Source organism: Erpetoichthys calabaricus, chromosome 16, assembly GCF_900747795.2.
Source record: "Erpetoichthys calabaricus chromosome 16, fErpCal1.3, whole genome shotgun sequence".
In the NCBI taxonomy this organism is placed as follows: domain Eukaryota; kingdom Metazoa; phylum Chordata; class Cladistia; order Polypteriformes; family Polypteridae; genus Erpetoichthys; species Erpetoichthys calabaricus.
Window position 1 is genome coordinate 11,934,671 of NC_041409.2, and position 12,692 is coordinate 11,947,362.

At 35.1% G+C, this 12,692-nt stretch overlaps 1 protein-coding gene across 2 annotated transcripts in view; it reads left to right on the forward strand.

The window, feature by feature from the left end:
* The window catches only part of tdp1 (tyrosyl-DNA phosphodiesterase 1), a 94,007-nt gene that overhangs the window by 39,997 nt on the left and 41,318 nt on the right, over positions 1-12,692 (forward strand). For both annotated transcript variants that reach the window (XM_028821858.2, XM_028821857.2), the window contains exons 12-13: positions 2,383-2,449; positions 5,482-5,589. In XM_028821858.2, the coding sequence (XP_028677691.1) occupies positions 2,383-2,449; positions 5,482-5,589 (175 nt within the window). The remainder of the gene's footprint in view (positions 1-2,382; positions 2,450-5,481; positions 5,590-12,692) is intronic.

Below are 12,692 nucleotides of genomic sequence, written 5' to 3' on the forward strand. Positions count from 1 at the left end.
ATGCTCAAGTCAAGTGTGTTCACTGCACGTTATCATGCAGTACGCCGTTACTGGTTTTAAATATTAGCACAGCTCAGTTAATATGTCCCACACAACCAGAAGGGAGAGGGGTGAACTACTGTAAGTATACTGTTTTTATGAGAATTTCTTTTTATCTGTACTCTTTTGTGCAATCCTTACTACTTTCTTGTGTGAACTTCACTCTTTCATTAAAAGTCCATCCCTTCGTTGTTTCTTTCAGACCTTTGTATCTTCTTTTCTGTACCAACAAAGATGTCACTACAATACATTTATGAGGAGAAAGGTAGTGCTTGAAGTGGGCTAGTACGCACGTCTCCAACAGTGGTATAAGAAGCCTATAAACTATTGGCTCTTACTTTGTTCAACCATTGCAATAAACAATTCCAAAAGTAAAATATTCAGTTCATTCAACCTCCTAAATGAGCAGCCTATAAACGACATTGCTGTTTGTAATAAGTAAAGTACAACATCAGAAATTTTCTGGGAGAAGCCAGGTAAAACAGCAAGTCATTGTTAAAGTAAATTGTCTTGTATTTAAGTATGCTTTTTAAGCCTGTTTTACATGCAAGGAATATCATCATTATGTCATTATTTCATAGACTGAAAAATCACTTAATGTTTAAAAGTTAAAAATGCAGTTAAACATTTCTGAATATGTATATGCGATCTCTGGCTTTACCTCTGATTCATCATGTCTAAATATGCAGAGATCGTCTTCCTTTTTTTTAAATTCAGTACAAAGGGACCTCTGCATTTATCACAGAAAAGCAACTTAGATTTTTAACTGATTATTAGAATTGCTGTAATTAGACTCAACATAGTTTATTTAAACCATAGATGCCAATTAATTTTCAGTTCTAAAGCAGCATCGGGTACAGTGAAGTCCTTAAAAAGCTTCACTAGTAGTTCCTGATTTCTCTGTCATTTAAATTTGACCTTCTTGTCTTTATTCCATTCCTCATCAAGTACATGCAGCTGTCAGTTCTTAATGGTGCTCAGTGAGCAGAACACCTCTAAAACCAATTCTGCTAAACAATGAAGGGCATTGATTTAAATTGTTTAAATCTTTTACAACTGCAAGTGCTTTTTATCTTTTAATTTTCAAAATAAAACAAATGGCTCAACTGTCAAATTTAACCAGCATTTCAGTATTTCCTACTGAAAAAGTCAAAGAATATGTAACTTTGTGAATTTTAATACTCCATATGTTTGCATTTTATCAAGGACCCCTCGTCTGCCATACAACCAATTACTTCCCTACGTCACACTCTGCAAGGTAGCAGAAAGCTAAGAGCCAGAATGTTTATTCACTAAAAAGATGAGAAATTGCAATGGTCACCTTAAGGCATCTGCATTTTTCCTACTCTGTCCAGAAGATATGATATTAGAAAATGTATGGTGCTAATTCAGATACGATGGAAATGTCTTTCAGTTTTGAAGGTTTTAAATTATAACAGAAAAATACACTATATTGGGTCAACTAAAACATACACATAATATGTTAGTAGAATGCTTACATAGAAGTTGCATCAGGAATTTTATGAGCAATAAATAAGCAGTAACATGCCTGTGCTTACATTCAGTTTGTTGGTGAAGAAAGCAAAACAATAGTAGTAATCCAGTGGAAGTGTTTATGGAAGCTTGCAGTTTTTTACTTGAAAATTACTCTAAAACATCTGGAAGTGTAAATATTTAAATTTGTAAATGTTTTTTAATTCTGTCTGTATATATACAGTTTATATGCTTTTTGGAGCACTGATGCATCTTCACTACTACAGTGCTTCTTTATTTGCTGCCTCATCACCTCAGCAAACCACAAGTGTCGCTTAGTTTTTGCTTCCTTTCTTAGTAATACAATAGTGATGTGAGTTGGAAAAGTAATTGTTATACCTTGAACCCTGTAATATAATTTATACATTTTATAACAGCATAATTTATACATTTTATGGACTAATAAAAGTAAAGTTGTGTTATTTAATCAAATCAATGGCATGAGCAGGGTGGGGTGTAAAGTGCAGCTTCCTCCCAGGTCCATATTTCTGGGCTCAGATCCCTTTTTACAGCTTGTGTGGGGTTCACACATTCTCCTCATGCCTGTGTGGGATTTTTCTGCGAATCCTCTGGTTTTTGTTTCATGTTCTATAGATGTGCATGTTAGGTTAACTGGCAAATTTATCTTGGCCTCTTTCCTATTTTGAGCCCAACTTTATTGTCTATGATAGGCACTAGTTTCTTTTCACTATTAGTCACCACTGGATGTAATTCTAGAGGTAAAATGTCCGCTTTACTATATTTTTGCTGAAAACAGAAATGAACTGGACATTTTGGTTAAAATCGTTTTCTTTATTTGTTGGTGCATAGCTGGCGGTTCTTTGCCATACAGTATTCAAACGGCACAAAAGCAACTGTGGCTGCATTCCTATTTTCAGTAAGTACAACTTTTTTCCTTTTCTGGAGTTTAAAATTCAATAATAATAATAAAACATAAAAAGTGTGTTCTATATTTTAAGAAGAAATTCCAACACATGACATTTTATAAGTGATTACACTAAATTTGAATTTTATTAAAATAAAAGTTTAGGCTTCTTATGTTTGTTAAATATGTATGTAGGTTTGCTGTCCTTATCTACTAGAAAATATTTCCTATCAAATGAAGAGATGTTCTTTATGTTGTGTAAATAAGAATAAGGTAATTAGCTAGGGTGCATATAACACACCTATTTCTTAAATCAGGAAAGTTTACAAAAGATTTGAAATTTGCAAATCAATTGTATTAACCTTTCATATATTGTAAACCAGAATGATGCAGTTCTCACTTGGCTTAATTTTTTACTTTATTACTTGGTGTTATTTCTTTTTTTTCCAACAAATTCAATAAGATATGAAATTATTTTGGGTGGCATCATGATACAGTGGTTAGTTATACTACCTCATGGATCTGATTCCCTGAGCTCAGTTTATTCTTCACTGTCTGTGTGGAGTTTGCACATTATCCCTTTGTCTAAGTATATTTTTCCCTAAGACTTCAGCTTTTCATCACATTTTCTTTAGTAAATGAATATTAGGTTAATTTGTGATTTCTTACTTGGCCCTGTATTAGCTTAAGAAAGCAGGCTACATGAGAAACTGGATTCGGTTTGTTTAAAAATGTTATGCTAAAAAAATGTTATGTTTTTGTTTTTTTACTGTTCTGTCAAATGTTCACCTTGCTTGCAAATATTATGAAAGCTTGATATAAACAGTTTTTTTTTTTATTAAAAAATGTCCTGGTTTCCTGTTAGGTTTTAAATATCAATGATACATTCAACATGTTCAAAGCAGGTTACCTGCAGGTTCTAAAGTGTTGTAGGAGTAGTAGCACCCTTGGGATGTTTACAAAAGTATGAATATGACTATCTCTGGGTCCACGGTTCTTGTGGCTGATCCTCCAATTAGCTGTGAACCTCCCATTCTCACTGAGATTGCACATATGTTGAACCAGCTGAGGGTAGGGAAGGCAGCAGGGATCTGTGGTATCCAGGGTAAACTTCTCCAGGCTGGTGGTAAGGCTGTCCTCCTGGCATTGCAAGCAATCTTTGCTTCCATTTGGGAGACGGGCGTCATCTCAACTGACTGGAAAATGGAACTTGTCGTCCCTATCTGGAAAATGAAGGGTGATCGCCTGGATTGCGGCAACTATAGGGTGATAACACTGCTCTCGATGCCACGTAAGGACTTTGCTAGGGTCGTCCTCAATAGGATCCGTGATCACTTGCTCACCTACCAGTGACCGGAGCAGTCTGGTTTTATGACTAAGAAGTCTACCATTGACTGAATCTTGGCACTGAGTGTTCTCATGGAGCGCAAATGAGAATATCAGCAGAGTTTTTTTGCAACCTTTGTCGATTTTCATAAAGTCTTCGATTCAGTTGATTGAGCTGCCCTGTGGGACATCCTAAGACTTCACAGGATCCCCTGTGAAGGTCTTCACAAGGTTACTGGGCATCATTGCCGGCCTGTACACTGGTACTGTGAGTGCTGTGCAGAGTGGAGGCAGAACCTCTTTTTTTCCCAGTTGATTCTGGAGTTCATCAGGGGTGTGTTCTTACTCCTACTCTGTTCAGTTCTTGCATGAACTGGGTGTTAGGCAAGGTCGAGGGGTCCAGAGCCTGTGGGGCAATCTGTTGGTTGAACTAAGTGAAAGCATACTCAAGTTATCATGTTTATTGAGACACACACACACACACACACACACACACAGACAGACAGACACATGGACATAATGCTAATTATGGTATTTTCAAACTCAGGGATGTCTAAAACGTTGACATTCATCTAAATCCCAAAATGGAATTTTTTTGTGGATTCCAATACTTTCCTTATACTTCATATACGAGAGAATCAGGGAGGTCTAAAACAGAGATTCATCAAAATCTCGACATCGAATTTTTGGACATCATATTCACAAAATACTAATTAAAATGTTTCAGTACAATATTAAGAAATTCAGACTTTATGAAATTTTGTCTTCAATAAATGGGTTCCTATATTGACACCATAGATCAAAAATGTGAATTAGCCTGCATATATGAATCGCAAGTATCAACACAGGTCATGGATGCAAACTATATTATAGTAGCCAGCATATTAAGCTTAAGATAGGCTGGACCTTATTGGTGATTGACAGCAGAGTATCGCACAAGAATGCTGAGCTTTGTATTCCACAAATTCCAGGAATATTCACATATACACTATACACAAGCCCATGGAGGTACAAGAAGGCTGGCAGAGACTCCCAGAGCAATGGATAAATAGAGACTTGCAGAGATGGTACAAAAATATCTTATGAAAGCAACTTCTCCCAATCATCCAAGAACAGTTTGGTGACGAACAATGCTTTTTCCAGCATGATGGAACACCGTACCATACGGCAAAAGTGATAACTAAGTGGCTTGGGGAAAAAAACATTGAAATTTTAGGTCCACGGCCAGGAAACTGCCCAGATCTTAATCCCATTGAGAACCTGTGGTCAGTCCTCAAGAGGTGGGTGGACAAACAAAACCCCACAAATTTTAATAAACTCCAAGCATAGATTATGCAAGAATGGGCTGCCATCAGTCAGGATTTGGCCCAGAAGTTGATTGACAACATGCCATGGTGAATTACAGAGGTCTTGAAAAAAAAAAAAGGGCCAACACTGCAAATATTGACTCTTTGCATAAACCTAATTTAATTGTCAAAGCCTTTGAAACTTATGAAATGCTTGTAATTCTACTTCAGTATACCATAGAAACATCAGAACAAAAGATCTAAAAACACTGAAGCAGCAAACTCTGTGAAAATTAGTATGTGTGTCATTCTGAAAACTTTGACAACGACTATATATTTATTTATATATCAGTTATTATTGTTTATGAGTATATTTTTACATTTTTTATGTACACTTTAATTCGCTAAAAAAGCCATTTTCTGTTTTTTTAGTAGTTGGTCTGCAGATATCACTGGGAGAACTCATGCTATGCCCCATATAAAGACATACATGAGAGTGTCTCCAGACTTCAAAGAACTTGCATGGTTTCTTGTTACAAGGTAAATTTTTGTTTTTGTTCATTTTGCTTTTCTTTATTTATAGCTGTAAATTCTTTTAAATGAGCCACTTATGTAGTATGTGTGCCAACCAAAATAAGGATTAGTGCGATGGAAGGCATTGTGATATGTTTATTTATAATACAGATGTAGCCTAGTTATCACTTACCAATTTTTATAGCCATTTTCAAGTTGGTAGAGGGGTTCCCGCCCTCCTCTCAACCATTTCCAGTCCATGGCCCACGGCCACGGTCCTCTCACATCTCATTCATGTGAATGCATTTGTCAGACACAGTTCTTGCACTCTCAGCTAAGCTTATAATTTTTACGTTTTTCTCACTTTAAGTTACCAATAAAAGAAGACTTATGTCCAAATTCTATTGAAGAATTTCATCCTGAAAAGGGTTATCAACAGAAGAAATAACTACACATGCAATCCTAGCACTGATAAACGATGAAGTCAAACGAATTAACGTGAAAATTGTCGATCGGTTACAGGGCAAATTGGTTAAATGCGTATCAATAGACTATGCTGAAAAAGTTGGTGGTGATTTTGCGGAAGATGAAAACATCAACTTACAATATCCCGTAGAATATCTACAACTGTTAACACTGTCCGGTCTTCCACCGGTTGAATTACTGTTGAAAGAAGGATGTATCGTAATGTTATTGTGTAAGTTACTGTATGTATGAGTGATGGGCTATGCAATAGGACAAGATTAGTTGCATTGAAAATTGGTCAAAAAATTCTAACATGTAAAATTTTAACAAGCGACAAGAAAGATAATGTAGTACATCTTCCGCGGATAACATTAGACACCAAAGGAGATCTTGATATGCCATTCATATTAAAATGTTTACAGTTTCCCATTAGAATAGATTTTGCTATGACAATTAACAAATCACAGAGACAAACATTTGAAAAAGTTGGTTTATTTTTTAGAGATAAACGATACTCACTCACGGGAAGTTATACATTGCGTTGTCATGATGAAAGTCCAAACATGGAATCAAAATTCAATGCAATATTGAAGAAAAGTCAATGCCAAATATTGTTTTTACTGAAGTTTTACAGTAAATGTGTATGTTTAAAAAGTATTTGAGTGTTAATTTCAAAGCCAAACGGAACAAAAACGTATAATGCAATGAATAACTCTTTAACGCAACATGAAACATAATTTTCTTACAATTTATTATGTTTGACTATTTTTACTATGGTTAATTACTCGCTGTAATGTGAAATAGTTAGTTCTATTATGGATATGTAACAATTCATTAAATTGTACATCCGCTTCCCCATATGCGAGTGGCAGAGCCGCGAAGTGGCTAACACATAGCGCCAACCCCAGGGTTGCCGAGCGAAGCGAGCAGAGGGCAGAGCCCCCTAGTTTCCCAAAAATGGAAATTCTCAGATAATATGGGAAGAATGTATCTCACCCCAAAGGATGCACTGTACTGCAGAGACAGACAAAAAAAATATTTTTCTTTTCTGAGTAGAAATCAGTTTCTGGGTAAACCTAGAAAATGGCTATTATACTGGTGATGATGATGATGATAATAATCACTGAAAAATACATTTATGGATTAAAAATATATATAGTTTTATTTGTTTGTGGACACTTACATGGTCAGTGAAATGTTTGCACTTTCTGCCCATTAAGGAAACACTAAAGCAATTAATTGAAGGAATTATACCCAAGTATGTGATCTATTGCATTTAAAAAAGTACTTTTTCAATTATTTGCATATTAATATAACCTGATCCTGCTGTAACGAATGTGTTGTATGCTATTTCTGATTTTTCTTTTGCAATTTCTGATTTTTCCTTTTGCACAAATCAGGTTTGAATTTACCATTGCTGTTTACCTGTACCATTCTATGACCTGTGAAATGTGGATTATTTCAGATTTTCAATTTTTTAGAGTACTAAATGGTTTGTAGTTATAATGAATTAGTGTTCTTTGTCGTTAGTCCACTGCTCCTACCCAGTTCTCCACTGACACATGCTCCATTGTTTCAACTGCTGAGCTCTTGTTAAACAGGCAGAAGTACTGGATAGAAATGTATTGTTTAACACAAAGTATTCTTAGTTTAGCTGTTTTGTCTCACATAGCCATTCAAATGAAAGTCATATATTTTAACTATTGTGTTTTAAATGTGGAATTGTTGCTTTGAAATGAGAAGAAAAATGGACCTTATCAAATTAGTGAATTACAGGAAAGAAAAATCATAATTAAAGCTTCACTTCTTTAGCTTTTAAAATATCTTAAATTTGTGTTTGTTTGCTTAGAATGTACTAGTCTGTAAATTTAGCCTTTCAAAATACAATATATCTTCATGTTATTTTAATGGAAAACACATGTAGGAGCTACAGTATATTCAGTTAATCAAAGTTAGGCTACAGTTTCCTCTAGAAAGTAATATTCACATATTCAAGTGGATTTTTATAGTACAATGAATGCTTGCATTGTAAATGAGGCTTTTGTTTATGCTTTATAAATTTTAATAATTATTACATTTGATAATGCATACAGAATAAATGTAATTGCTGTTCTAACTGAATCCATTTTTTAAAAGTGATATATATCATGAATATCAGAATGTGCCATTTTTACTTAACATTGGCTAAGAGAAGAAAATATATAGTTTAAACACTTGAGTGAATAAATGATGAAGTTTACCCAAGCACTACATTTCTGCATTTCACTTCATTTGACAAGTCCATTTTTGGATTGCCACAGAAATTGGCTTTTTAGAACTCAAACCTTTCTGCATGTGACTATAATGTTGGATTATACCAGCTTTTCAAGCATAAACTATCCTTACAGTGTTAGATATTACAATGTATAGAGAATTGTGGTGTAAATTACCTGTCTATAAAGCGTGTAATATCCATTATTAGGTCTGGTAAAATGTAAGTTTAGAATTCTTTGGGTTTTAGCAGCTTTTTTACAAAACAAAAATATAGCATGGAACTGCTGTGAATAATAATAAAGAATAAAGGTATTAAAAGAATTTATATTAGCTTCACGCTCTTACCTATACTAGCATGTCAAGTGAGTATTCGTTTTTCATTTAATTCTTGGTTATATATATATATAATGACCCACTGTAATATTGATAATAGTGTTTGTTTTCAATTCGGCTCACCATTTCACTCAACTAAAATAGACAGGGTACAAAGAAACCACTGCTAATAAAAGCCCTCATCTTGAAGGGTGGACCCTTTTATTTTTCTCCCAGTGGTTACAAATCTTTTTCATCGTACATGAATAATTGATCATTCTACTGCAAGGGTGTCAAACTCTGGTCCTGGAGGGCCACAATGGCTACAGGTTTTCATTCTAGCCATCTTAATTAGTGACTAGGTTTTGCTGCTAATTAGGTTTTTTTGCCTTAGTTTTAATTAACTTGACTCTGGCCCCTCAGTTATTTCTTTTTCCTTAATTAGCAGCCAAACAATAATGAGACACAAAACAAGGCACCACATAACTAGCTCACCTGTGCCCATCACACAAGTATCTGAAAATAAAGAAGGGTGAAGGTCTCAGTAAGGTTGGTTTCCCAGGTCACCAAAACATTGACAGTGTTCTTAGGAAAAACAGAAATTCAACAGTTTTATAAATGTCTGCTGTGGCAGAATGAAAGCAGCAAAAAGCCATGGAATTAAATAACAGGTTTAATTAACAAGAATCAGCTGCTCTTTAAGAAAGTGCTGGAGTGAAAGTTGTTAGAGTCAGAAGCCCCAAATTTGCTCGTCATCTGTTGGCTCATTTCATGTCTCATTTCTGTTCGGCTGTCATTTAATGAAAAAAAGAATCAATTCATAAACCCATATTTTATTCTCAATGGAACATAGCAAACATATCAAATGTTGAACGCGAGACATTTTACTATTTCATTTTCAACAAATTTTAGCTTGTTTTGAATTTGATGGCAGCAACATGTCTCAAAAAAGTTGGTATGGGGGCAACAAAAGGCTAAAAAAGTGGTACCAAAAAGAAACAGCTGGAGGAACATTTTGCAACTAATTAGGTTAATAGGCAACAGGTCAGTAACATGATTGGGTGTAAAAAGCATCATAGAGAGACAGAGTCTCTCAGAAGTAAATATAGGCAGAGGTTTACCAATCTGCAAAAAACTGCATCTACAAATTGTGGAAGAATTTCAGAATAATGTTCCTCACCGTCAAATTGTGATGACTTTGAATATAATATCATCTACAGTATATCATATCATCGAAAAATTCTGAGAAGGTGGAGAAATCTCTGTACGTAAGAGACGAGGTCAAAAATCGATATTGGATACCTGTAATCTTTGGGCCCTCAGGTGGCACTGCATTAAAAACAGCGTCATGAAAATCACTGCATGGGCTCAGGAACACTTCCAGAAATCATTGTCAACGGCGGTTAAAGCTTTGTTATGCAAAGAAGAAGCCATATGTGAACATGATGCAGAAACGCCAACAGAGATATTACATCAATACTTAGTTGAGCCTCCTTTTGCAAATCTAACAGCCTCTAGACATCTCCTATAGCCTTTGACGAGTGTCTGGATTCTAGATGGAGGTATTATTGACCATTCTTCCATACAAAATCTCTCCAGTTAAATTTGATGGCTGCCGAGCATGGTCAAACTGCTTCAAATCATCCCATAGATTTTCAATGATATTCAAGTCGGGACTGTGACAGCCATTCCAGAACATTGTACTTCTCCCTCTGCATGAATGCCTTTGTAGATTTCGAACTGTGTTTTGGGTCATTGTCTTGTTGGAATATCCAACCCCTGTGTAACTTCAACTTTGTGACTGATGCTTGAACATTATCCTGAAGAATTTGTTGATATTGGGTTGAATTCATCCAACCCTCGACTTTAACAAGGGCCCCAGTCCCTGAACTAGCCACACAGCCCCACAGCATGATGGAACCTCCACCAAATTTAACAGTAGGTAGCAGGTGTTTTTCTTGGAATACGGTGTTCTTCTTCCACCATGCAAAGCGCTTTTTGTTATGACCAAATACAGTAACTCAATTTTTGTCTCATCAGTCCAAAGCACTTTGTTCCAAAATGAATTTGGCTTGTCTAAATGAGCATTTGCATACAACAAGTGACTCTGTTTGTGGCGTGAGTGCAGAAAGGGCTTCTTTCTCATCACCTTGCCATATAGATGTTCTTTGTGCAGATTGCGCTGAATTGTGGAATGATGTACAGATACACCATCTGCAGCAAGATGTTCATGCAGGTCTTTGGAGATTATCTGTGGGTTGTCTGTAACCATTATCACAATCCTACGCATATGCCGCTCTTGTATTTTTCTTGGCCTGCCAGACCTGCTGGGTTTAACAGCAACTGTGCCTGTGGCCTTCCATTTCCTGATTCCATTCCTTACAGTTGAAACTGACAGACTGACACAACTTGCAATTGACCACCTTAAATACCTTTATATCTCATGATTGGACACACCTGTCTATGAAGTTCAGTGCTTAATGAGCTAATCCAACCAATTTGGTGTTGTAAGTAATCAGCATTGAGCAGTGACATGCATTCAAATCAGCAAAATTACAAGGGGACTCATATTTTTGCACAGCCAGTTTTTCACATTTGATTTAATTTCATACAGCTAAGTACTGCTTCACTAAAAATCTTTGTTCGGAAAACACCCCAGTACTCAGATGTACCTAGGAAATAAAAGACCTACCACTGTTATCTTTTTTTGTTGAAAGGAGAGTAAATTATTATGCAGGCTGAGAGGGTTTCCCAAACTTTTTCATATGACTATATATATATATAAGCTGCTTTTTAAACAACTAAATGAAAAGCTTCAACAAAATATTTCATGTGTAAATGATTTTGAAAATGATATTGAGATTTTGCTCAGCATTCTTTTGTTTTTTTAATGAAGTTTTTCCCCCCTCACATACTTTTCATTTTGTTCAGTTTTTAGTTATCTTACAGTATTTCAGTAAAGATTCTCATCTTCATTATAAAGAGGTAAATAAAACCATTTCTAAATGGTTATTATAGGAGCATGCTTTTTCAGTGTAGAAGATGATTGGCTTATTTTTGAAAAACAGTTAAAATTTGGATTTAAGCAAATCCTTAAGACGTATGAATTATCACTTCATCAGTTAAATGTGGCATGCTTGATTTTCTGTTTATTTTACAATTAAGGTATTTTATCCTCATTTAACAGGATAAAATGCCTTACTCATCATTACTATAGCTATGGAGGTTTATAGATAGCAGCTCACAATTCGAGCATGAAAAGAAGGATGGCAGATTCCATTTTCATAGTAATCTATATAGCTGCCAGTTCAGATACAGTATATACAGTTTGCGTCCTATCTTTGTTACCTAGTAAAACAGCTGTGGGTCTCGTACGAACATAGCTTTTTTTCTTTTGACATGATCTAAGCAGTAGATATTTCTTTATTTGCGGGTGGTTTCTATTACAGAGATATAAAATATGATACAACTTCATCCAGCCTCTTAAAAAAAGGACTTTTTATATGTCAAAAAGGTTTAAAAACTTTGATATGATAAACACCGTGGTATATTGTTCATATTTACTGCAGTATTCATTAATTATACTTTTGAAGCTTTGTGTAATTTGGTTCCTAAGTATGCAAGATTTTATGAATAATGAAAGGAGACTATTACAATTTAGACCAATAAGATCTAGAGCAAGCACTATTCTTGTGTTTGATGCATATGATTTTCAGGGCCTTGTGAGGTTTGTCATCTATTTTGCAGCTTTCTAGCTAAGTACTATATAAAGCATTGAATACTTTAAAAATATGGCATGTATGTGTATTGCATATGATGTGCATTCAAAGCAATCAACACTTGTTAAAGTTTCAAAAATTACTCTCAATTTGGTTGAATAACATAATTGTTCTCACAGTTCACTTCCCCTTGTACAGAAACCTCCATTAGGAAATGACTGGAAAGGGTGACTCTGCTGTTTCCTCAGTGGCCTTCATGAGTAATGTTAAGTTTTTTAGATTTAAGAGTTCTTGTTGGGGGCATTTCTTGTACTTACCACTTCTGTTTGTTTTCTCAGAATACAACACCACACTGACTGTCTTATTGAGCTCTTTAATGAA